Genomic DNA, 27175 nt, shown 5'->3' on the forward strand with positions numbered 1-27175 from the left:
CACTGTAACCAATGTTATATCTTACAAAGCCCTAGGGAAAAGAAGAGGCAAAGCTTAAAGGATTAAAGAGTAAAATTTAACAGTTTATCCTGGGCGTCTTCCCTATTTGGCTGGTAGGGAATATCTCAAACTTTTAGGTACTAAGAGACCTGAATCTAGTGTCTCCTCCCCCTTGCCCCAATCAAAACCTGTTCTCAGAAAGAACCAAATATCTGTCACATACACCACATTTGAAGTGCCCAAAATAGTGCCTGATTCATAGTGAGTGCTATACGTGGTTACTCTTATTTTTATTGTCATTTGCCTTTACATTTTAAGTCCTTCTAATTTGGATTAAGAGACTTTTTCCCTGTCAATGGAATCTGAACTATCAGCAGCAGATGTGGAGAAATATTTTGGGAAATTCCTGAAATAAGACTTTCTAGACAAACACCTACACATTGTCTAGTGTGCTTTTTCTACTAAGTAATGGCTGCATGCCCCAGGCATTAAGTACCAAACTTTCTCTGAACACCAAAGGAAGATTCACCTATATAGTCAGCTCTGAAGAATTTTATGTGACTCATATGTGCTCAAACATCTATTTGTTGGGCCCTAATGTACACAGTAACTAAATCAAGACTGGAGTACTCATGAGGGAAGGAAATAAATACACATGCTTTAAACAATAGAACCACACCTAAACGGAAGCCACTTAAAGGGGATAATTCCACTCAATTGGCCTGATCCTCATGCCACACCTAATCTTCTTCACCTTCTCTTTCATTGACTTAAAATTTTCTTCCTCTGTAACTGTTTACTTCCCTGCACAAACAATGGAAACCTAAATATCACGATGGTCTCCTTGGTAAAATGACAAAGGAAAATGTATAACTGTTAGAAGGAAGGGAGATAAAGGACAGTTGACAGCACAGAATCCTAGTAGTATAGATTGCTTATTTGTTTGGTAGTTTAAGTGTTTCGGAAACTTTTAGAATAAAATTACAAGGTCAAGGCAGCATGCCATCTAGATTCAGAAAACTTGCCAAAGATATCAAATCATATTTTTCCACACCCTCCTACCTTCCCAGTGACACACCACTGTCAATCACCCAGCTCTCCTGCCTTTAGCCAGACCACACCCCCTTTCTTGAACCGATCTGCGTGATCCCTGCTCCACCCCCACTCATGTTTAGCAAGAGGGGGGAAAAGACTTAAGATGAACAACTAAACACAAATCAATTTGCACCCTATCCAACACTGGTCTAATTCCTGGAAGAGTCTTATGAGATACACCACCAGTCCTGGAATATATGAAGGGATTCACAGTCCTTCTTTCTTCAACAGGGAAGTCAAAGCCCCCACCACGATAAAAGAAATTGAGTTTTCTTTATACTTTTTCCCATTTCCCAATTCACTGCTCTTCCCCAAGAGCTTGTTAAAGCTCATAGTTAAAATTCACATCTAAAATAAAAAGGCCTGCAAGAGAAGCTCATGTAATCCCACTCCTTAAATATCACTAAGACATCTGAGATATTGTTTAGATTGTGGACTCTTACTTTGACATGCCAGCATAGGTAGGTAGACAGGCAAGCACATCAGATGTCACTGTTTGGCAGCCGGTAAAAGTCAGTGGTGCTATAATATTAAGCACAGAGCCACTAGATTAGTCTGTGAGGGAACGGGATGCCTCTTCCTTCCCTTCAACAGTGAGTTAAACCCAGCTGGCACCCTCTGGAACTACCGGTAAGTCCCTTCTTTATTCCTGCTACAGGTTTTTTGTTTTGTTTTTTGTCCAAATCAGCGGAGTGTGTACAGAAGTGATCTTCAGATAGAGTGTGAAAGCCACATCATCATAATGGTATTATACAAAGATTGGAAGAGAAACTGATCTATTCATTCCATTGAAACTGGAAGGCATTATAGAAAAGGTAGAAGAAAAGATAGTTATGTGTTATTATTTTTTAAGTCATCGTTTTTCCTTGAAAGGGGACACTTGGTCTGTCTGTAATTGTGGTGATATCCTACAGCTTCAAAATATCCTCAATCAGTTTTGTGTGCAAGTCTGTGCTATAGTAGGATGGGGGGAAATGTTAAGATTTTTTAAATAGGAGACTGAATAGTATTTTATTTATGAAATCTTTAAATTTATTTAACATTATTTAGAAGGAAATGATACTGTAATGTAATAGAATCTAATCTAGAACTGAATTGTTGAACAGTAATTATAACCATGAAGAAAAGACTTTCAGAGTTACCTGTGTGAATACCTGTATAAAATTTGGTAAGACAAGAACAAAATAAAATTTTTCAAAGAAAATATTTTTAATTGAACTTTAAAAAATAACAGTAAATTTTAACTATGTAGGCCAATACCAAAATGAACGAGACAGTTGACATTCTAGAAATATCTGTGAAGAAAAATAGAGGACTTTGGGGAAAATATCTGCTAGCTATTTGTTAAACAGTTTATTCCTTGCTATTTGAAATGCATCTGAATCATTTGCCTGCCCAAAAAGGAATTCAGGAAACAAACTAGATTCAATTCTTAATGGAATGAAATTAACTATAGAACTACTTGCTTTGAAATAGAGTCTTTTTTTAAGAACTATTTAAAGCTTCCTTCTGGATGTTTTTCCCCAACAATTTAAAGGCCTAATTTAGTTAATTACAAAAATGCACTCTAGTTGAATGTACTTGTGATCATAAACTTGAAATTGAGTATTACATGACTTTTTAAGTGTTCTTTTCAATAGAATCTTTCTCTTGGCTATTTAGTTGCATTTTTGTTCTTTCCCAAAGCTGCCAGTTTTCATTTAAACTACATGCACAACCATAGAATGAAGCTGTCTAGAAATTTTTCATTAAAAACGATACTTTCTTCAAGATAGGAAATAAAATAATTATAAGATTTTGTTTCAATAATGACAAACACTGGCTAAATTTATTAACTAAGTTTGATTTACCATTATCTCAGTGTTGGTTCTCAGTATCTCTATGTGAAACAAACTAAATGTATTTTGGACTAAATTACCTGATATTTTGAATAAAGACAGAATCAATACTATAACAATTTATAGGGCTAGCCTTTGTGTATAATGTCTGTATACAGTTCTGCTTAGATTTACTACACTAATGGAAGAAATAGAGGGATGTGTAATTGCTTAAGGTGATTTTAGTGACATATGATTCATCTAAAGAAAAATGGGGATCTACTGTAGGAAGTCAGGTAAACCAATGCAGAGAAAAGTAAGAGAAATGGCACCCATCTTTTCTTGGTAACATCTAGGCTGGCTTCATAGTTGTTGCCTTACTTCCTTCTGTACATCCTGTTTGCTGTTTCAAAAGGAAAAATAAGAGAGGGGCTAAAATAATTTCAAAATTAGTCTAAAATACATATTAAACAGGTAAAATAATAAAAAATAAAACTAAATAATTAAGAGAACATCAAGAACAATAGCTAGATAGCATAATCTAAAAAATAACAAAAAATTTACAAATGGCTCTGGAATGCAGTCAGTAACATATATTATATACACAAAGAGAGACACAAACCCAGTCACTCTTGAATAACAGTCTAGTTTAGTACTATGATCAAATTTGGAATCAAGGGAAGAAAAACAAGCCGTAAATTGTAAGGTGAAAAAAATCCACTCACAGTTGACAAGTGAATTATAGATGTTCACTCTGTGAAATTGTGTAAGGATGAAGGAATAAATATGGATATTAAAATAATGTTCTTTGCAAAAGCAGCATATTGCTCCCCTTGATTTACTACGACATCATTCATCACAGATCACTAGGACATGAGTTAATTGGTATATCACAAGAGCTGTTCATTGCTTTTGATGAGCAATGGGAAGGATTCAAACTGAATGGAAGCTGACGTTATATATTTAACTGCTAATACGTAATTTTAAATCATTGAATCTCTGTGCTTAATGAAACTGCAGCCTCTGGGAAAAAGCTGATCATGAGACCATAAAATTATCGCACTGAGCAACATCACAGAATATCTTTTCATAAATAACCACTTGACAAACACAAACTTTGCGCTCCTGCATCTGGAAGCCCCTGGGCATGCTTTAAGAATTACCCAGAGCAAACACTAATGAATCCTTTTTTCTTATTCTCAAGGGAAAAGTCATTTGTTCAAAATAAAAGATAAAAGGGAAGTATAGAAGCCAGGAAAGTTCCACCTTGAGATGACCTTGAAAGCATATAAGCTCAAAAAAAAGTGCATTAAGTTCGGAAGGATATTAAATAAACAGTACTGTCTTTACACAAATATTGTAACGGAATTATTTTCTCCTTTTGAAGGAACAATATTCTTCAAGAGAAGGCCACTCCATCAAAGCCAGGAGTACAGCATTCCCAGGATCTCCACAAGAGGCACACCAAGGCTGCTTCTGACTCCTTCCAACCTTCTGTAATTCCAGGCTTGCAGCCCCAAATTCAGGATCCCACCCCTCCAGGAGCAAATCACTGTAGTAATAAATTGCCTTCATCTTCCATATACCAGCTAAGCATGTTTAACTACGAACGGCCAAAACATTTCATCCAGTCCCAAAATCCATATGGCTCCAGACTGCAGCCTCCCGGACCAGAAACCTCCAGCTACTCTAGCCAGAACAAACAGTCTTCCATTATCATCCAGCCCCGCCAGTGCACAGAGGAAAGATTTTCTGCTTCCTCAACAATGAGCTCGCACATCACCATGTCCTCCTCTGCTTTTCCTGCTTCTCCCCAGCAGCTTCCAGGCTCCAACCCAGGCCAAAGGGTTACAGCCACCTACAACCAGTCACCAGCCAGCTTTCTCAGCTCCATATTACCATCACAGCCTGATTACAGTAGCAGTAAATTCCCTTCCACTGTGGACTCCAAGTAAGTGAGTTTTTAAAATACATACATATGGGTATGTACTGCATACATAGCGAGCTTGTATCTGACGATGGGGTGGAGTGATGCAGTAGTTCATTCTTCACTATCTAAAAAGGCTATGTGACCTCGACGTCTCATTCCATAATTCTCCTAGAACACTTGAACCAGGGTACTGGAAATAAGAGGTCATCTGACCCATTCTCCAATGTCCAGGCTGAGCTGAACCCAAATCATCTATTATCCATACAATTATTTACCAATTATTTTCCATCTTCAAAAAAAATTTTCTAACATACCCAAGAACAGTGAATTATTCCCCCAGTTCTAAGCTAAGTTCCTCAAGCTGTAAATTTAATGGCTCTAGTTCTGGGCTTAGCTGAGATGAAGAACACCTGTCTGCTCATCTTCAGGTAGGATTTCCTCTCACATAAGCAGAGGCTACTAAATTTCTTCTCAGTCTTTTTTTTCCTATCCATTTTCCCCTCTGATCTTGAACATCCACTTGGCTAAAGAGAAATTCTGTGATTCAGACACTAATGTTAGTATGAATTTTCCTTACTACAATCAGAAGAAAGGCTTGAATAAAGGTTTATGACTTTAAGGTTTCCTTCGGTAATTAAAACAACACTTTTTCAAATTGGTTAGGCTGATCTAAATACAGGGAAGAATACCTGCAGCCTTATGCAAGCATGTACTCTTTTCACAGCCCTAAAACTGTCCTAGGAGAACATGATACGAAGGACACAGTGGTTGTGCTTTTTTTAAAATGTGAACTAAATACTTTGTGCTTATGCAAAGTTAGGGCTATCAGTTTTCCTGTTCCCTAGCTGGCTAGAACATCAGAGAATTAAATCAAAGACATCCGAAAAAAATTGTCTGATGGAATGTTTTGTTTGTTGCGAGATTATTGACAGATTTGCTGAAATTCTTGCTAATTTCTCTCCGTCTTCTCTAGCGGCTAATTTTTTCTAGAGATTCCTATTGTTGGTGACAACTCTGGAAACCTAGTTAAATTGACTATAGCAATTCAACTTGCAAAGAAACTTTTTCAATATTTTTAAGAATAAAAACCAGGAAAGCCAAAAATATTTGTTAGAATCCTATCGATATTAGGTTGAACCATTTGAAATGGCTGACAGCCAAAAATGGCATTCTTACAGATTTGGTCTAGTATTTTTCAAAGATCCTTGAATAATTAAGAGCCCTCTCTTTTCTCTCCAAATTCCCATTATTTCCATTATCACACAAGGGAGATTTTTCTTGGTCACATTGTACCCAGATGATGATCTTTTTCCTCCTAACTTTCAATTATTTCCAAATTTCCTATACGAGCATTTTTAAATCTGAAATAACCTTTGTGACTATTTTTCTTAGTCAAGTCTTTCAATTCTACTCCAAATTCCTGTCCAGAAAATAAAGCCATCAAATAAATATTACTGAACCTCAACCAGATACCTAGCTCTGTGAACAGAACTAATAAGAAGAAAGGCAAAAATGAAGAAAAAATAAAACACAGGAGGTCCCCAAACAAGAGATCAAAGATCTAGCTTTAGCTGTTCTATTTTCAGCAACCACAGATAACTCTTTTAATCTTCCCGCAGCCACTTGATACCCACTCAGTGCCCAGCTGCACAGGGTGGAAAGCTCTGGCCCTTTGAACATTTGTGCACAACTCCCTCAATTGTTATGATGGGCTTAAGTTTGCCATGTCTGCTAAAATAATCCCTTGGATTCTGACCGAGAGAAGTCTGAAAGCTTTATTTAGCTTTTCATCAGTAGGACACCCTTAAGCAAACGTTCTATTCAGTTGATCAAACCACAGATTGGAAATTGAGAGAACTCTTTAATTCCAATTATTCCTTTCAAAAACCTTGCTGTGTGATATTCAGCAACTTTACCTTACCTACTCAGTGATTCAGTTTTCTGATCTGTAACAAAATTAGGGATTTGGGTGATTAATGATAGGGAAAAAAAGACCTATACGGCAATGTGCAAGTATAATATTAATTTATAAATATGAGTAAATATCAAGATCTAAAACTTAAGCCATCTAACCTGGTAATGATGGGTGTATTCCATGAATAAAGTGACTGAGGTTACAAATACATCAGTGATTCTCAGTCTTGGTTTTGATAATTCCTCAAGATTTCTCAGATACATTGCATTATTTTATGACAGCCTGAAAACAGAATTATTTAATGCTAATTCACTTTAAGAAATGTGTGACTTCTACAAAGATGGTAGGCTAGCTACAAAAAATTTTTTAAAAGTTACTATAACTTCATACAGTTGGAGAAAAATATCTGTAAGACCAAAGGAATTTTACCACTTTGAGCTGGGAATGCAATCTTAAAACAAGCAAATGAACAAAACAAAACAAAAACTATTTATTTAAACATTTGGTTATTTACTTAACAGAACAAATCATACTTTAAAAATATAGACAATCCTGAAGATCTGAAATGTAAGGAGGAGAAATGTGTATCATCAACTTTGAATACAGAGCATCTTGAATAAAGTGAAAACATTCATCCACCTGACAGAATCACCTATATCCAAGCTCTGTGTCAGTGGATATAAATGACATTATGGTGAGGAATAAGACATTTTTCTCAGTATGTTTACAATCTAGAGATTACTAACAAAGTCTTCAAAGTCTACAAAAATTAAAACTCTGGCTCCACTCAGAGAAGCATCTCTACTTAGCTTACAAGTTATTTTACTGATCCTTGAGAATATCTGAACAGGAACATGTCACAGAACAGACCAACGTTGCTTCATCTGGATAAGTGGAAAACATTTATTGTAACGGTAAAATATTGAGGGTAGTGGTCAGTTTTCTCACATTAAACAGATATAAGCTATCACCTGTAGTGCCCTAAACGAATAAACTATGAAATCTGAACAAAGCACTGTGAAAATTGTGAGCTACCTAACAGATCTAATAATACAGGAGTCCCTAAATATGACCCCTGCCCTCTATCGGAATCAACAGGGAAACTCTGGGAGGGGCAGGAACATCTCAGAAGAAAATTTAGGACCAGAACGTGAAGCAAGGATTTCAACTACTGTTCAAATTTGCTCCCTTTTTTCCAACCCTCCCCCATTTTTTCAGTTTACATTTCTTTCTCCCTCTTCTAATCATTCTTTCTCCAAAAAAATCACATTAGCAATGTTAAAGAAACTGTCATTATTATAGAAGCTATTTGTTATATAGTGCCATACTTGGATATTCTCGAATATGAAATTAACAGGAACGGGAAAATAACAGAAAAGCCAGAGACCAATGTAAGCTGTAAACTCTATTCAAAGCAATAGAATATTCGCTAAATACCAATAGTTATACTGGTAAAAGTTTAACAGTCAGCTGAAGGAAGGAGCATGATTTGTGGTATTTACCAATTTTCCTGGTGTAGATACTCCCACCATCACCAATTTCAAATTGTCAACATGAGATCATAGGAAGCTGGGAAGACATGCTAAAAATCAGCTCTCTTGAGCCCATATGAGTCAACTCCAGCATACCACTGCTTAATATTCACCTAGCAATCAAACTTCTGAAATTCAGTTGTAAGCTTAGAAGAGCTTGCAAGCTGCCAGTAACTAGACTTCCTCTCACTTCCTTAGGGAAGATCTTCAAGGAAGGACATCCTCCTTACATCTTATATAAATTGTTCCTCCCGCCACTTAAGTTGCACTTGCCAAGACCAAAAGAAAAAAAAGCTGGTAACCATTCTTACAAAATCATTCTTGGCTGTTGTTAGGAAAATTGGTGGTTTTAGTAACACTAGTACTACTAAGTTATGGATTCAACCTAGCTAAAAGTAATTGACAAAACAAGGCCAGCTCTCTTTTACATATATGTCTTACTCTAACGATCTTTTTAAACAAATGTATTTTTTTCTTCTTAAAGCTGTCAACAACCGTCAGTTGGCCAACCTGTAAATGCTAAGCTATACCAAAGTGCAAATGCTAAGCCCACACCAAGTACTCCTGACCATGAAATACAAGGATCAAAAGAAGCTCTGATTCAAGATTTGGAGAGAAAGCTAAAATGCAAGGACAGCCTTCTTCATAATGGAAATCAAGTGAGCAAGATCCCTCTTCTGTACTAAAGCCAATTAAACTATAAAATCTAATCTGAATAAGAAAGTTCTTTCTGTCTCAGAGATCTATGACTATATAATAAAATCACCTCTTGGTTTTCAGTAGTAAAATGAAGCAAACGAAAAATTAACCTGAAAAATTAATCTGAATGCTTTTAGGCATTACCCTGTCATAAAATACATCTGATGACTAAATAACTAATAGGAAATACTGTCAATGTGACTTCTTCATGTATTTTGGTGTATATGATGAACAAATAGCTATAGTTTTTATTCGGTAACTTACCGTGCACATTGTATTAATCATCTGTCTTTGAAACAGTACTATAAGCCTTTACTCCAAATACATGTAACATACCTGTTACACTGCTTTCAGCCAGTAGTAAGTCAAATATTCAGTGTTCATTTAATCAAAGTAATTTCTCAACGTGAAGACATGCAGTACTATATTCGAAGACAGTGCCAAATAGGACAAGCACACAAGGAGGAAGGGAAAGACTCTCCCTTTACTTGGGAGAACCTTATCTAAGGGTGATTGTGCCTGCCTTTCCTAGGTGCAAAAAGAAAATGGAAGTATTATAGATGTGGGAAGTGGCACTAAAATGGAAGGAAGTGCTTTGAAGAAAAGAACAGGTCTTCTTAAAAATACAGTATCTACAATTCAATAGACAGAATTATACTTCTTTGGTAGAATTTTTTATGGCTTTAAGATAAAGCTGTACAAATAACTTTTATTAACTCTCATTACTATCTCCTTAATGACTTAAATCGTTAAAGCGGCTAACATATGAGGAGAAGATGGCTCGCAGATTGCTAGGACCACAGAACGCAGCTGCTGTGTTTCAAGCTGAAAATGATAGTGAAGCACAAAATTCACCACAGGTAAATTAAAATAATCTGTATCTAACCAGAGCGTTTTGTGTGTGTGTGATTTTTAAATGCCTTCTTTTCTAAATGTTTATAAATAGCATTTGAAGCAAAAGTCAATCACTTCCACGGGAGAGGCCATGATGGGCTGAAATATACATAGTTTCAATTTTACCCCATTTTTCTGGTGGTTCTAAAATCTACACAAGAAAATATCACAAAGACAAAACACCAGGAAGCTAAAGAGTCACTTTTCATCTGGACATGCATGGGTCAGTTAGACCTAGGAACTTTCTACAATTATCTGCATGGACAGAGAATTTGAGTTGTAAGTCTTCAGTACGACAGAAGTTAAAACTCTAAACCAAAGGAATTATAACCTTTCCTCATAAACTCATTTCAATGTTTTAAAATATACCCGTGGCACAATGAAACATCCTATTCCTTTTGTCATGTTTTGTATTCACAAACGCTTATTAAAAACCATCAACCAACCAAAAAAAAAAAACAAAAAAAAGACAAAAAACTGCTTGTGAGTAAATGGCTCCAAGATAAACAAAAACATTCTTTCCAAAAAGGGATTAACTTTATGGAGAGTATAAAGTGAGCATCCATCTCATAGGCTTGTGCCTGACCAACTTCATTTTAACAAGTAAACTTAACCCTGAATAGAAATGTGCAGTTCGAGAGGCAGACTAAACTGTGACTGCTCCGTCTTCCTTCTGTAGTTACCTTTCATTCCTTCCCCAAAGGTCCACAAGAAACTGGGAACCAAAGGGATGAAACTGGGCATTTAAGACTACCAAGCGTCTACGTATAAGTAGCTGAAAACAAGATTTTTGTTTCTGTTAAATGGCATAGTACTACTAAGAAGGACGGAGCAGGGTCTAACAAAACAAGTAACTAGAAACTGAAAACAGAATTTAAATCTCTTTTTGACTCTTGAACAGTTCATGCATTCATTCATTCAACTAATTTATATGGAACACCTACTGTGGTGGTACAAGAGATTACAGCAAGAATAAGACACAATTCTACCTCTATTAGAAGTAACTCAAAGTAATGCTATGTTGATGATGGCTTAACTTATAAATTACGATTTCAAGGGCAAGGATATATTGTTTTTCTCATTCATTCTTTAAAAGCTTTAAAAGGAAGGTGATGGTAACAGGAAAAGGGATAGCAGCAAAATATATCATTACGAAATCAGAAAAGATAAATCTTGCATTTTTTGTACACTTCAAGCATTCTACCTAAATAATACAAAATGTCAGCAAACTATGTATAACTGAAGTGTCACATCTATGAATACATATGTATACATATTCAAACCACCACTAAGGGAAAAAGTAAAAAACTTAATTTGGATATTTTCAGTTTAACTGGATTTTTATTTTTTACCAAAAAAATTAGTTGATTTGTTTGATTACTGAATTGTTGTTTTGACATTTTGCTTAGAAAACCTTAAGGCTAGCCAAAAATTGTTATGGAATTTTAAGAATTTATTTTAAAAAGACAAAATATATTAAACATATCCATCCAAAAATAAATTATTTGTACTGATTGGCTGTGTTACTATAGAGATGTTTTTAAGGTATTTGGGTAGGAAATATATTTTCCACTTCTCTGCATCCCACTATGCCAAGCACAGTGAAATACACAAAACAGGCACTAAATATTTGATCAATTTATTAATTCTATTATAATTTTCATCAATTCCTGATTTTATTCTCAAACAGAAATAATTTTCTGGTGCTCAGATATAAATCCTAAAGATGTCTGCTTAAACACACCTTTATTAATCAGGAAGTAATTAATGTTGTTTTTCAAAGCCTTTTCGTGGCCCTACACATGTCTTCAGGATTTTGTGTCATGAGCTATAAAAAGAGAAGTATTTTCCAGTCTAATATGTTTACTGCTGTCGGTGCCACTTTTGAGCAGCAGGCATCATACTCCGTTACCTACTGCCAACGCAAGTGACTTCATGTCTATTCCTGTTTTATTAAAGGACAACCTGTACTATGTCCTCCCATTTCAAATACACAAGAGGGACATATCCTCTGTCACAAAATAGTCATCTGAAAAATGAACCACTATCAATTCAAAGTCTATCTAATTTTCGTAAATCATGTCTGTGGCATTTCTTGCTGGACTATTAGGTTAGTGCACTATATTTTAAATGCTTAAAAGCTAAATATATAGAACTAACCGTGACCATACAAATACAGCCAACATAGAAATGTTCCTTTCAACTACAACTACACTTAGTTCAACTTCATTTCAAGCTAAAATGTGAATGTTAACATTATCGCTTTGTTTTCATTCCAAGCAGCACAATTCAGAACATGCACGGTTGCAAGTTCCTACGTCACAAGTAAGGTAAAAAAAATTTAATTTTAAAAATATATATTTTGCTACCTGTTTTCAGCTTTAAAATATATTTATAAATCCTGTAAGCTTCCTATATACCTTTTATAAAAACAATGTGAATTTTCTAATGTCAGAGATGATCACAATTTTTATCTGTTAATTATTAGAACTATCTAAGAGGAAGTTTTTTTAAATGTTTAGGTCAAATAAGCCAGGACCACATTTCCATAATAAACAACTTTCTCATGATAATAGAAACCCAATTCTAATTATACAATCTTTGCATGTGATAAGAATTGTCCATGGGGTACTCTGCATTTTAATAGGTCAGTTTCTTCATCAATTCATGGCACTGTAAAAAAAGAAACACAGATGTGTAATTTGTACCAGATGTTTAAAATTGCTACCACTTCTAACAGTTATCAAATATGCCACAACTAAATGTAGCCCTAAGGCCTCTTTCCATTGTTACTACACTATCAGATCAAACAGTATAGCCTCTGGGGTTTCCAATTTGATGGCTAACCTGTATTTATGTGAAAGGAAGGGCAATGACAATTTTTCTGCATAGTGATTACTAAAATATTTTTGTAGAAGTCGATCATCTTCAAGGGGAGGTGTGAATGATCAGGATGCAATCCAGGAGAAATATTACCCGCCTCGTTTCATTCAAGTGCCAGAGAACATGTCAATTGAAGAAGGAAGATTCTGCAGAATGGACTTCAAAGTAAGAAAAGAGTTAAAAAATACTGAAGGAAAATGAACAATGGGATACTAAGTTTTGAACAATATCCTCTTCCTCTTCATAGCTTGCTACACAGCTTGAGAAGCAGTATGTGTAGTGGATAAAAACAAATTCTGGAGCCAAGCTTACCTGGGTTTGAATCCTGGCTCTGCCACCTTTCAGCTATGTAACCTTGGATAAGTCACTTAACCTCTGTGTTTTGTCTCATCTGTAAAATGAGAATAATAAATGTACCTACCTCATACAGTTGTTTGAGGATTAACTGAGAAACAGGTATAAGGTACTCACAATAGTGCCTACCACCTAATAAATATAATGTTCTAAATATAGTAATTAAGAGACCTTAAAGGTTATATGAAAGAGCTAGATATGGTTTGAAATAGTCTGAAAATATTATATTCAAGAGTTTTCATTTCCATTGTTTTGTTCAAAATTATTGAAAGCAAATGCCTTTTTTAAGCTCTTGCATTGCATTTTCAATCACAAACCCACTTAGATACTGGAATTGTTAAAATTCATAAATATACAAATGGGTTCCAGTGATGCTATAATTTAAAATCCTGTCATCTCCTTGTATTTTCATTTCTAGGTAAGCGGACTGCCAGCTCCTGATGTGTCATGGTATCTAAATGGAAGACCAGTTCAATCAGATGATTTGCACAAAATGATAGTGTCTGAGAAGGGTTTTCATTCACTCATCTTTGAAGTGGTCAGAACTTCAGATGCAGGGGCTTATGTGTGTGTTGCCAAGAATAGAGCAGGAGAAGCCACCTTTACTGTAAAGCTGGATGTCTTGGGTAAGCCTTCCAAGAGAGATCCTAGAGTATCTTTAATCCTGCAGTATTAAAAAAGAAAGTATTAAAAAAGAAAATCCCAGAGGACTTTATAGTTAAAGCTAATGTCTATACTATACAACCCAGTAGAACAGCAGTTTATACCTAAAAGCCACAGATGGTGGGGTGCAGAGGAGAACCGTGTTCTTGAGGGAAACTCAGTGAAACTAGAATGACAGATCTACCAACAAAGCTTTTCTGGAAAGGAAATTAAAAACCGGTACAATTTCAGACAGACATAGGGTAGTACAAGCATTTCTAGATGTAACAACGGGTTTTAAAGTCACAAATTGTAGTCTAATCATTTCTCTGGTCTACAATCGAAAATAATCAATCTGACTCACATTTTCACAGAATTGTCACAATCATGTACAGTTTAAAACTGAAGAATAAATGTCAACTTTTAGTCTTAGATTATGTTCCCTTTACTAGGAAACTAGTCTCTAATTATGACAAGAAAAACAAGTATGGCAAAAGTATGCTTTAGAAAACAAACATGGCAAAATTCATGTCTCAAATTTGTCTTTGTAAGGAAGTTCTCATAAAACTGATGTTGTTTCAAAATAATTTCAGTGCTTTAAATATATCACGTTTATAATGGATTAAGCCATGGTATGTTGCATAAGACATACTTTTCTATATAATTCACTGTTTATTATACAAAAGCTTGATCGAGTTGGAAAATCTTTTTGAGTCTGTATTCTACCCAGATCAAGGAAAAATCTTAAGATTATTCTTAAGTCTGAGGGGAATACTAGTGATCTGGAAATTAAAAAAAAAACAAAAAAAAAAAACAATTCAAGTAATTAAGTTTTGGGCAAATCCTTTTTGTGCCAACAGCTCCAGAAACACTATAATGTTAGAGCTGGAAGAGACATTGGCAGTCATCTGTCCGGTCGTCTCATTTCTCCTTCAGAAAAGCTAGGGTTATAGTAGTATAGCACCATTTCCTCCTTTCCCTCAGGTATTTGAAGAAAAGTAAAGACATAATGTTTACTGACATTTGTATGATATTTTATAGTTTACAGAGTGCTTCTTCATTATCTCAATTAATCCTCACAATAATTTTCTATGGTGGGCACAGCAGTCACTATTATTTGGGTATTGTATCATTTTACAGTAGATAAAACTGATTGTTTTCCCCAATTTGGCACAGCTAGTAGGGCAAATAGAGAATTTGAATCCAAGTTGTCTGGTACTCTTTCAGCCACCCAGGCTGCCTCCCTATAGATGACATGATAAATGAGAATATGACTTAAATTCTTTGAATGAAACATGACTATAAATTCAATGCATCATTACATTACTGCTTTAGAACCCTAAGTGGTATAATATAACAGTATTGCATATTATTTTAACTAAAGCTAAAACGTAAAGCTTTCAATCCTGTTATTAGTACTTTTAAAAACTTTTATATCAACATACAAAATTCATAATACTTTGGTTTGACTTAATATCTTTTTATAATATTTCAAATACTTGGTCTTTTTATTAATATGTAGCTAAAGAACATAGAAGAGCACCAATGTTTATCTATAAACCACAGAGCAAAAAAGTTTTTGAGGGAGACTCAGTGAAGCTAGAATGCCAAATCTCAGCTGTACCTCCACCAAAACTTTTCTGGAAAAGAAATAATGAAATGGTACAATTCAACACTGATCGAATAAGGTAGGATAAGTATTTTTAGACTTAACTCTAGCTTACGTGGGTGAATCCAGTTATACTTTGAAATGCATTATAAATGGCATGCATTTGTGATCTCCTTTTGTCTCGTATTTAAAACATATATAGAAATACAATAAATTTCATTAAGCCAGATTCCACTAATCAGAAATTAAAGGCATAAAGTAGCCTAGGATTTACCTTTGTACTAACAATAAACAAAGATGGCTCGAGGAAATCGATGATATAAACAAGATTATGGGGGGTATTTAATTCAAGAAAACCAATAGCTATTTGGCAATGACTAGATATAGCCTCAGAATTTCCATATGCTTCTTTTTCTTATTAGTCTGACTGTAAATCAGAGGCATCATAAATAAACTTTGACAGGAAAATTAATTCCTATACTTTCATTTTGTTATTTCTTTTCAGCTTATATCATGATAACTCTGGAAGAATTACTTTACTGATAAAAGATGTAAACAAAAAAGACGCTGGGTGGTACACTGTATCTGCAGTTAATGAAGCTGGAGTGACCACATGTAACACAAGATTAGATGTTACAGGTATGTCACGTCAAGTGTTATACATGACTTAACCAGGAATAATTAATAAGAAACACAAATCTCAGCAGAGTATAAAATCTGAGGGATTTTCCACATAATCAGTTTCGATTTTTTTTTCCCTGTTCCTGTCTGATAATGAATACCTCGTGCAATCCATTTGTTTAGAACAGATTTTCTGAATTAATTTTTATTTTATCTATTTCAGCCCGTCCAAACCAAACTCTTCCACCTCCTAAGCAGTTACGTGTTAGGCCAACTTTCAGCAAATATTTAGCACTTAACGGAAAAGGTCTGGATGTGAAACAAGCTTTTAATCCTGAAGGAGAGTTTCAGCGTCTGGCAGCTCAATCTGGACTCTATGAAAGTGAAGAACTCTAATAACTTTACCAACACTGGAAAATTACACTATCAGTAACATATTCAATTGAATTTCTGAAATAAATCCATAACTGTATTAATAGATTATGGCTTTACTTAGGTAATATAATTAATATATATTTATATTATGTATCCTTTGACTCTTGCACATTGTATCTACTTCTTTGGTTTGTGAAGCCTACAGAAAATCTGGGTGTATGGGTTTTTAATTGTAGAAGACCATCTCAAAATGTGGGGTTTTAACATCTGTCGTATACATTTAACAATTACAGGGGATGAATTATAAAGTAGTATCAACTTTTTAAAAACATCTAATGCTTGTAATAAGATTACTGTTACTGCTTTCTAAATATTGTTTTGCCTGTTTTCTCTGATAGGAATACTAACATGGTATAGATTATCTGAGTGTTCCCTAGTTTTAGGTCAAGAGAATAAAATTTCAACTATTTAAAACAGACTGTCTCCTCTTCACAAAAGTCTAGCTCTTTGAGATACAACTTTCGGTTTTTATATATTAAACAACTCAGCAAAACCTCTGAATAACAAGTTCCAGAAGAGCAACAATATTATATTCTAGAACTGAGGGTCTTGGTGAAACTCACAGTTCAGTCAATTCCTCTGGAAAGTGAGCTAGACTTTCCTCGGTTTGCACTTCAAAGGCAACCATCTGTACCTCAAATCCTGATGAAATCTCTCCTGAAATAGCAATTTTGTTTAAACCAAATCGGTCTCTAATTCTTCAAGATCTTGGAGACTACCACTGAGCTCAATGGCATAATAATAGTCTGTAGACGCACGTGCTTGTTAATATTTCATGTAGATTTGAATACCTATATTTTGGGGTTTTTTTTTCCCTCCATTGCAAATTCAGGTAACCTATTACACTAGACAGCCTAATTCTGTAAGCATCTGGGAGTCCCAGTAAAGGAAAGGCCACGTCCTTTTATTAAACTCTTCTTCAGCTAGGAGGGTAGCCTTTTCTTTTTCTCAGGCCTCTTGTCCCCTGGCTGTCGGCCTTTTGCTAGGCCTCGCCTGGTTCTTTTATCATTGGTAGCCTTTGACCCTCCCTGCGGTGGCCTAGTTTTGCTTTTGATCTGCACAGAAAACAGCATTTATCAACATCAGTCAACACATCTCTTTCAGGGAAGTAACAAAAGTGGCTTTATTTTTTTTTTTTATTTTCCAAACGGCTTGATGGTTTTCTTTGGTGGACGTCCTAGGGCCTTTCGCCTGATTTTTATTTTCCTTTCTACCAACATGAGGATTCCTCCTGCCTCACATTCTGGCGGGCATCGGATGCCTTCATTTACAGCCAAATGTGTCTGGTCTTTTCCGCAGCTGGTTTGCAAACGTCCTTCGCATCGGTGCAAAGCTTGGGAACCAGATGCGAGTCCGGGCTCCTCAGGACTACTGCTGTGGCCTGCAGTTTTACATAATCACTGCAGAGCCGGTTTTTTTTTTTTTTTTTCCCCAAACCTATTTTAACGTCCCCTTTAGCTGTACTAGGTGGAAAGGAGAACAGAAGCTATTTCTAGCCACAGCTCTCCGTTAACAATCACCAGTTTCAGCAAGTAGGGTGGGGTCTTGGACAGGCATTTGGGCTTTGGCGTCCAGCGGCCCTGGCCCCCAACAAGCCGTGCTCTTAGGTAAATGATTTACCCTCTCAGCACCCTCGCTTTCTTCAGACCTAAAATGAGGACAAAACACCTACCTTTCCAAAGCAGGGGAGTGTGAAGACCCAAAAAGCCAATACATGTTAAAAGTATTCAAAAAAAAAAAAAAAAGGTAGCCCGTTCTAATTAATTACGATGATTGTTACGATTAACCTCAGGCCCAAAGCCAGGTCTGGCTCTAGCAGCCGGGCCTCCGCAGGAGACAAACGCCGCAATCCCCAGCCCCGCCTCAGGCGAAGCTCTTCCAGAAGGTCCCCGGTGCGCACGCGCGCCTGCAACTTGTAGCGCTACCTGCGCCGGTCCGGGAGCCAGAGGGCTCGCGCAGGCGCAGGAACTCGGCAGGCGCCTGAGCGCGGCGGCTCGCGCACGCGCGCAGACCTGGCGGGGGTGAACGGGCGTCCGTCGCTGGTCCGCAATGGCTGAGGCGTCCCGTTGGCACCAAGGCGGTGAGGGGTACTCCTAGGGAGTGGGGGGAGCAGGGCGGCATTGGCGATTTCCGATACCCCGCAAGGAACTTTGTTGCCCTGTACCACGTGAGACACGTGACCGATAGCATGTGTAGCCCTCACGGCCTCCTCTGAAGCGGAGAGGAGCGATGGTCCCATTTCACACGGGAACACTGAAGCCCTTAGTTAATAATGGGACACGGCAGTGGCCTGAGGCTCGAGCTGGGCGCTGCCATGTGCTGTACAATGCCCGTCGCTAGGCCAGTGTCCGAAGTCCTTTGTCGCGTTAGGGAGTCGCGACCTCAACAGGACCACAGGTCGAGTCCTTTTGTACCTGCGGCGGAAGCCAGCCCTGCCGGGAAGCGGCGCTCACGGCGGGAGACGACGAGGAGGACAGTCGCGGGGGGTTGTTTTGTGTTTTGCTTTTCCATGTTAAGGTACTACCGGTCCTGTCCCGTCCATCCGTGCTATCAAATCCGTTAGCATACAGACGTGGAATGCCTGCCCACTTAACCCCATGGGAAAACGTTAGTAATGATTTCTCCCTCGGAAAGCGAGAATGAAAAAATAACCAGAAGCCACGGGCGCATTCCTTCACACAGTGTAACGCTCGAGGGGCGGTTTTTCCCATCATTGTCTTTTTAGACATCGTGAATTACATAATAATGTAAGGAAAATTTTGTTTTGTCTCACAGGGACTCCAAAACATTTCAGAAAAGAAGTAGAAAGTAGACCCACACTTCAGGAGTTATTACTCTACTCTATTTTTTTAATAAACCTATGCATATGTAAGTACACATGTAGATGAAGACTCGGAACTAAGAAGTTCTATAGAGATGAGAAGTAAAACATGGACTTTATAAAACCATAGGCTTTCTCAGATGACTAAACCTTCTCACAAAATAGCGACACATTTTAGGCATTATCTTGAATTCATTTAGATTGACACTGTTTCTAATTCTTAAAGGGTTAAACTTTAGATCACAAATGTAATGAAAATCTTTCATAGTCTACGTTGAATTAATTATTCTTTTTGGTTGGCCTCAAATTGCCCATCAAGTGAAGTTATTCCCTTGAGTTGGCTGTGTCATAGGTCAAACTACAACTGAGACCACAGAAGTTAGTCTTAGTGGCTGCTTTCTTCTTTGTTCTGTTGCACAGTTAATAGTAAACTATGCTTGTGCTAAGCCACAAAAGGTATGAATCAATGCAAATCTTTAAGGACTGGGAAAACTCAACCTGCATTCCTCCTGTCTGTGAGTCAATAGCATTGACTTAATCAGTATTAAAGAGCATTTTGTCTTTAGAGCATGCAACATACAGTAGATGTAAGCTAACTGTCCAGACTTAACTCATTTTATATGGACTATACATTGGAAATCAAATGTCAATTAACTATTGAATTGGTATTATAGGGGTACATTTGAGTCAGATCTTTATTAAAAAGACAACTATAGCCCATCTTATACATTAAGATGCCTTAGACTGGTTTTTAAATACTTATTACAGAACATTTGGGGAATGGAAAACTAAAAAGATCATTCGTAACCCCTTTATTTGGGGATTAAAAATACTTTTGTAATTGGGAAGACTTGAAAACAAATCTCCATCAACAGGATTTGTATATACAACAGGATTGGTATATACAATCACATAATGTAACATTAAAGAATGGCATAGGCTAATGCGAGCCATGGAATGATGTTGAAGACACATGGTTTCTAAAAATCAAAGGGCTTCCAGCAAAAAAAAAAAAAAAAAAGACATACCTAGTCTACACCCCACTCTAAAACCACCCACCCAACCCTAGAAAGAAAATAAGAAAGAATACTAGTAAGTACTTGTTAAAATTCTTACCATACGCCATAACATAGTTTTAAATGTTCCTTTCACATGCATTATCTCACTGCTAATAAAACTATGAAGAGAGATTATCCGAGTGATAGGACTCAAACCATTATATTTATATTGAAAGTCCATACATAACTACTCACGTTACATTACCTACTCTCAATATGAAGAAAAAGCCAATTTGCAGAATAATATGTATAATGTGATCTCATTTTTGTAAAACAAAGTTCTTTATAAATGTGTTTGCATATAGAAAAACCTGAAGAATATATGCCAAATTTAACTCGAGCAGTGGAATCACAGGGAACTTCGTGTTTTGTATATTTCTTTTTCAGTTTATTATCACTTTTATATTTAGACAATAAAATTGAATTTTCAAACCAAAATTGGGAACAAATTGTATGTACATTTTTAATCCTGATAAATTCCGTTTTTAAACAAATTTTTAACCAAAAAATTCTTCTCCTTAGTGACTTTTGGGATGGTAAACCCACATATGTATTACTTAAACAAAGTTATGTCATCTCTGTTTTTGGACACTTCTGTGCCTGGTGATGAAAGAACCAACTTTAAGTCTGTTCACAGCGTAACTGATTTCTGGAAGGTAAGGTATCGTGTGACTGCGGATAAAGTAGCTTTAGGTATTGTATAAACAAACTCCTCACACGTAGTAGTCACTGTACATATCTGTTGAAGGAATGAGTAAAAATAAATATTATTTCTTTAAACTATTAGAATGAACTAGCCAATAAGTGTTTATTGAGAACCTGTGTTGTAAGTGTGATAGAGTTCTTATAACTAAAAAAATAATGCTTATTTTTTTAACATTATTCCATTTCGAAAACAGGAAACTTACTTCTTATATAGGGGTTAGGATCCAGTCAGTCTATAATTGTGTATAGTGAAAATTATTCTTAAAAATTCCTCAAATTGCCCATCAAGTGAAATATATGTGATTTGGGTATACCATACAACCCTGTACTATTATGTAATGTTCAGTACATAATAAAGAATATATATACAAAATATAATTTCATAGTGTTTTTAATTGCATAAGAGAATTCCTTCAGCATTGGAACAGACTTGTTTTTTCCAATACACTTAGCAAGATGTTCACATTATGAGGAAAGAATAATTAAAGGAATAGCAGCTTCACATATCCCAAACATTGGGACATACAAAGAAGAGATAGGGAAGGCTTTCCAGAAATGATGACCAGTTGAGTTTTAAAGGATAAGTAATGGAAAGGCATTCTAGGAAGAAAAACAATATGTACCATAAATAATTGTACATACGGAGCTATGTTCGGCATTATAGGCATATAAAAGAGGAGGTGGAAAAGGCCGAACTATGAATTTGACAGAGGTCAAATCATGTATGCCATGCTAGGAATTTGAAACTTATCAAGGAGACAACCATTAATATTAATGTTGGCTTGGTCAATAATTTCGTTTTTATACTCATCCTCAAAATCACTGATGTTTATACTCTTATGGATAACATTATGAATATAGATTGTTACACAGTTGACATGAAACTATTTTTCCCATAACATTTATCTTTCTATGTGAAGTTTATGGAAGGACCCCTTTTGGAAGGTCTATACTGGGACTCATGGTACAATAACCAGAAGTTGTATAATTTAAAGAACAGCAGTCGCATCTACTATGAAAACATACTTTTAGGGGTCCCCAGAGTCCGTCAGCTAAAAGTCCGCAACAACACTTGCAAGGTTTATTCATCCTTTCAATCTTTGATGAGTGAATGTTATGCCAAATACACTTCTGAAAATGAAGACATGTCTGATTTTGGCCTTAAACTTAATACTGAGTAAGTAGTATAAAATTACTGGTAACTTTTTCTAGCAGCTTACCATTAGGTATCTTTAAACAATTGTGAAGATATATGTACTTTCCAAATACCATAGGGGATCATGTTTCATTAATAGTATCAAAGGAAGACTTAGATGCAGTGTTTAGAAAGAGAAGAGTGAACCTGTTATTTTGTTTGTTTGCTTACCAAATGATATAAAGTGTTTTCTTTTTTTCTGACTGTGGTATATGAAGTGCTAAGTCATATTGGACACAAGGCAGAGCATCCAGTTTTGCTTTTACAATACTCAACACGCTCTTCTGGCTCTGCCCGGGCTGACCTCCAACATATCCCAAATGCTTGTTGGGATCTTAAGGAGTATCTTAGGTGTCTTGGGCCACTTTCCTCCTTTCTCATTCTGGTTTACTTCAGTGATCTCTATTGTTGCCAGTACTGAAAAGGGGCAGTTAGCTCTCTAGGCACTACATCTGATGATGCCTGCCAAAGATATCACAGACATTGTTCTCCAAAGTGGCTGAGCTTACTTCTGGTGTAGCCTCCTCTATACACTTTATATTGACAATGTGAAAGCCCAAAGCCACCCACGCTACCTCCCCTTAACACAGAAGCTGCGGGTATCATTGCTTTTAGGGTCCTATGAAAATCTTAAGAGGTAGATGATAAATCTTTAAATATTAATATTTATCAAAGTGATAAAAATATTTACAAAGGTCCACCCCTTCCTACTTAAAATTCCCACTTCAGAAGCAGCCACTTTCAGCTCTTTTAGTTGTTTCTTCAGGTACATACTTCCTTTTTCTAAAGAATATGCTTATACTGCTATTACTTGATTTTACAGTTTTATATACCTATTGTCTATCATAGAAGGTGTCACCTCTCATGCCACTCCCTCTATACACGCTCTTCTTGTTCCTCTTAATCTATAGTTATACCATCGTTTTTGTTAATTATTACCCAGTGTTTATATTATAAATATTAACAATGATTACATCTCCTTCAACAACCTCCCCTATACCCACCCAGGATTACACCCATATTGCTTTGTGGCTTTTGTTGACTTATTTTTTTTGTGAGTTTCTGAGTATTCTTGAGAGCAAAAAAGTACTTGTATAATTCTTATAAATCTAATAAATTCATAAATACGGTGAGTCATCTTAAATACACTACTATACACTCTTTCCCTTTCAATGAAAAATTACATGATAAATCAAAAAACATTTTTTTAATTGGGGGATATTGGGGAACAGTGAGTTTCTCCAGGGCCCATCAGCTCCAAGTCATTGTCCTTCAATCTAGTTGTGGCTCTAAGCCAGTCGCCATTTTCAATCTTTAGTTGCAGGGGGTGCGGCCCACCATCCCATGGATTGAACCGGCAACCTCATTGTTCAGAGCTCACGGTCTAACCAACTGAGCCATACGGCGCCCCAGATAAATCAATTATTTAATTACACGTTTAAAATTGGAATTTCAAGACTAATCTGTTAGATATTCTATTATTCCAAATTCTTATAACAAGTACAAAGAATTTAAATACCAAAATTAACACTATTGATTTGGAATTGTAATACCTTTCATTCCCTAAAACCAAAATAAGAACCAGTTTGTGCTTATCTAAAATGCAGCATTCATTAATTAAAATCACGAAAAACTGGAAGTAGGAGAGGGCTATTATAACAAATGTTGTTTCAGTATAACAATCATTATAAAAACACTCAAAAATACAACAGTGGAAATTATATAAATGTCTAACAACTATGTTGTACACCTGAAACTAACATAAATATTGAATATCAACTGTAACTGAAAAAATACAACTACGGAATTTTCATTAAATATGAGTATTTTTTTCTAGGTGATACCACTTTTCCCCCCACTACCGAAAACAAACATTATTAATAGAAAAACAAGTTTAAGCAGTGCATCTTTGGATAATCATTTGGATCTGTTTTGGGGAGACGGAATGACTAAAATGAGGAATCAAGGCTTTATTTCTTTGATACCCCACAATTAAAAGTAGAAAAAAATGGAAATAAAATTTAGTTACACACATTTTACTTTGATTTATGTACTTTCATTAAAATGAGATACCTATATAACAATATAGACACTGCAACAAGTTTTTTATTTACTGGGAATTTTTTTTAAAGTATACGACTTTTAGAAGATAGACTATGAAGCATCTTTTTTCCCCAAGCTGAGACAAATATTTCTGAATCAAAACCTTTGGTATTCTTGTTCTACTCAAAGACTTAAGATCTGACCAAACAACAGACACAATATGTTAAAGAACAAAATCAGTCATTATTTTCTAGATTTTTTAAAGTTCCTGAGACAACAAATGGATTTAATTTTTTTTCTCATAGCAGCTAGTCCAGTGTCTTGCCCACACTAAGCACTAAAAAATGAAAACATAGTAAATCTTAATTCTTTTAGCTTTATCCTAACTCATTGTCTTGCTTCAAAAATTACTGTAATACTTATGAACTTAGTACTATTTTTTTAACTACTACTTTGAATCAGAGGTTAGCTTAAATTCTTAGAATATTTCTCAGTCAGGCTTCTCAGCTCTCCATTTTTCTCTTTACATCCAATAGATGGAAGTTCTCTGCTCCCAGTATGAGCGCCCCTGGGCACTGGGGATTTGCTGGTGTTTACCAAAATGGTGGATATATTTTCACTTTATCAAAATCAAAATCTGAAACCCAAAACAAGTTCGTTAACCTTCGACTGAACAGCTGGATTACAAGAGGGACTCGAGTTATTTTTATTGACTTTTCGTTATACAATGCTAATGTAAACCTGTTTTGCATCATCAGGTGAGTGACTCAAAACCTCTTTACTAGTATACTGAATTTAAAAAGCATCCAGAGCCCTCATTAGGGTTTCCAGTTTGTACATGTCTGTACTGAGATTAAAATCATAAGCCTCAAAATAAATAGAATGTAGTTCTGCCAACAATGAAAAAGATAGTGAAGTGACATCATATTCAGTTTCATTATTTCAGAGTATATTCAAGAACATGGAGAACTACATATAACATGCTGGTTTTATATTACTAAAAGATATACAGTTTTATTTCTTGTCATTTTGCAGTTGCACAGATCTAACATTTAGTCTTCATGATTTCTTCCTCTAAATCACATCATACAAATTTGTTGATTTCCTTTCAAAATGAGCTTTATTTAGTGATTATTTTTTGTCTCAAGAATGAACCACTTAAATGTCAAACAACGTAACAATTACCAGCATCCTAGAAGTGATTAGAGCCTATGTGATTGGAAAACATGGCCCCAAGTCTTCACATCTTTGCCATGTAACCTCAAAGTGCCCTGTCACCCAAGGCAAGGTGCACTGTCCCAGTCCTTGGAGCTGGGCTCAACCACGTGACTTGCTTCGATCAATGGAATGTTAGCAGAAGCTTGAAATGAGTTTGTACATTAAAACTTGTTCTCTTGCACCTCTGCGTTTGCATGAAAAGGATGTGCCTGGGCTAATATGGACCCAGGAGGAGGTTGAGAGACATCTTCTCATGGGGAGGAGCAGGAGAGAGAACCAACCAAAGAGAAATAATTCTTTTCATTCATTAGTTTGACTACCTTAGTTCATCTACCTAACCTGGACCGTGCTAATTGGCCTGGGTTCTGGAATCCAACACTAACAAAGGAAATGGGATTGCCCTGATTTGATCTGTCTGGGGATTGAGTCAGCTTTCTCTAAGTGATCTGGGAATGGGTGATGCCTGATATAATCACAGTTCTGCTAGAAAGGAGGAACGGGACAATGACCACTAGACAGGCAAACAATAATGTCCACTATAATCTGGGTGAGCCACTTTTCTCTCATGAGTCTTACATTTTTGCTCTGAATGGATTTTGGAATTGGTGTTTACTCTGATTAGGGGATTTTGCCCTTGCGCAACAGCTACGGTGAAACACAACGATGGCCTTTACAATTTGTAAAACTGAATAAAACAAGTGAATTACCTTAAGCAGTCAATGGACATTATACCTCTTTATAGTTCTTCTCGTTCAAGGACTCAGAGCTGCTCACCCATATTGTTCATCCTTCCCCAATAGTCCTTATCTGGATAAAGTGAAGACTACAAATCATTTCTATGTCCTAAAGAATAGCAGAAACATGGGGGTCACTGGCTTAGAGTCTTATGAAGAACTTCTTATAATACTAGATTCATTCCAGATTTCCTTTCTCTAGGTTTTATGCTTACCCTGTGTTACCTTTTAAAGTGTTATTTTTTAGAAACTTCAGTATATTTTGAAACTTTTATCTGGTAGTACATCTAATCAGTAGTTGTACAAAAGCATATTGCTTACACTAAGACCTCATCCACTTGTTTTCCTTTTTATACACGTATCTGGCAAACTACACTGAATGCTGTTTTTCCCTTTTTATTAATTTGTCTACACTTTACATAAAAAAACTGAATGTCTTTCACTTCACTCACTTATCCAACATTGCACGCCTATTGTGCAAAGTAAAACAAACAGCTCTGTTTTCCATTTGTTAAGTGGTTGTTTTTTGTTGTTTTGGGGGGGTTGTTTGTTTTTTGGCAGCACCTTATTCCAGTACCAATAAGATTTGCTAATATCTTTATGTGGGAATAATTACATTGTGACATTGTGGTAGAGATGCTTGTTCCTCCAAGTACTGCCAATTCTTAATTATCTGAAGTTGTAGAGAATAACTTAGTGTTAGAATAAATTGTTATACTTCTGTTTCCATATATATCTTTGTATCCAATATCCAGTGCCTAAAGTAAACAGAAAACATTTGCTGTAGTAGAATATGTGATATTGACATTTAGAAGCAAGAATATGTCTGATAAGCTAAAGGGAGAGAGTGTATTTCCCTCTTCTGAAGTATTCAAGAATTATGTATTTTGGAGGAGTCCTGACTAATCACAGTAACTAACAGTATAGCATTTTCTTAAACATCATCTTATTCTCCTGTGAGATAAATTAGTATTC

General features: G+C 35.9%; 3 protein-coding genes across 10 annotated transcripts in view; 2 read left to right on the forward strand and 1 right to left on the reverse strand.

The window, feature by feature from the left end:
* The window catches only part of KLHL3 (kelch like family member 3), a 250916-nt gene extending 224709 nt beyond the window's left edge, over positions 1 to 26207 (reverse strand). For 2 of the 6 annotated variants that reach the window (XM_081035620.1, XM_081035618.1), the window contains exon 1: positions 18099 to 18307. The gene's annotated coding sequence lies outside the window, so the exon portion shown is untranslated. Of the gene's footprint in view, positions 1 to 13719; positions 13784 to 13886; positions 13980 to 18098; positions 18308 to 26173 lie in introns of those variants that run through there. The other 4 variants (XM_081035613.1, XM_081035617.1, XM_081035614.1 and 1 more) reach the window with 4 other exon arrangements.
* Positions 1617 to 17108, forward strand: MYOT (myotilin). 3 transcript variants are annotated; one of them, XM_081035623.1, is made up of 10 exons: positions 1617 to 1725; positions 4300 to 4863; positions 8774 to 8948; positions 9744 to 9848; positions 12163 to 12212; positions 12798 to 12930; positions 13538 to 13745; positions 15284 to 15449; positions 15876 to 16009; positions 16215 to 16857. In XM_081035623.1, exons 2-10 carry the CDS (start codon positions 4508 to 4510, stop codon positions 16385 to 16387), a joined length of 1500 nt encoding a protein of 499 aa, XP_080891749.1. In that variant the 5' UTR covers positions 1617 to 1725; positions 4300 to 4507; the 3' UTR covers positions 16388 to 16857. The 3 variants fall into 3 exon arrangements, with proteins under 3 accessions (XP_080891749.1, XP_080891750.1, XP_080891748.1); XM_081035624.1 differs by having other exon boundaries at positions 1635 to 1725; positions 12166 to 12212; positions 16215 to 17108; XM_081035622.1 differs by lacking the exon at positions 1617 to 1725 and having other exon boundaries at positions 4430 to 4863.
* Positions 18476 to 27175, forward strand: part of PKD2L2 (polycystin 2 like 2, transient receptor potential cation channel) — a gene marked incomplete at its 5' end in the record, with an annotated part of 28124 nt that continues 19424 nt past the window's right edge. The window contains 4 exons of the mRNA XM_081036209.1: positions 18476 to 18506; positions 20828 to 20961; positions 21931 to 22187; positions 24785 to 25006. Coding sequence (XP_080892335.1) covers positions 18476 to 18506; positions 20828 to 20961; positions 21931 to 22187; positions 24785 to 25006 — 644 coding nt within the window. The remainder of the gene's footprint in view (positions 18507 to 20827; positions 20962 to 21930; positions 22188 to 24784; positions 25007 to 27175) is intronic.

The sequence above is a fragment of the Rhinolophus hipposideros genome (assembly GCF_964194185.1).
Source record: "Rhinolophus hipposideros genome assembly, chromosome: 23".
NCBI lineage: Eukaryota > Metazoa > Chordata > Mammalia > Chiroptera > Rhinolophidae > Rhinolophus > Rhinolophus hipposideros.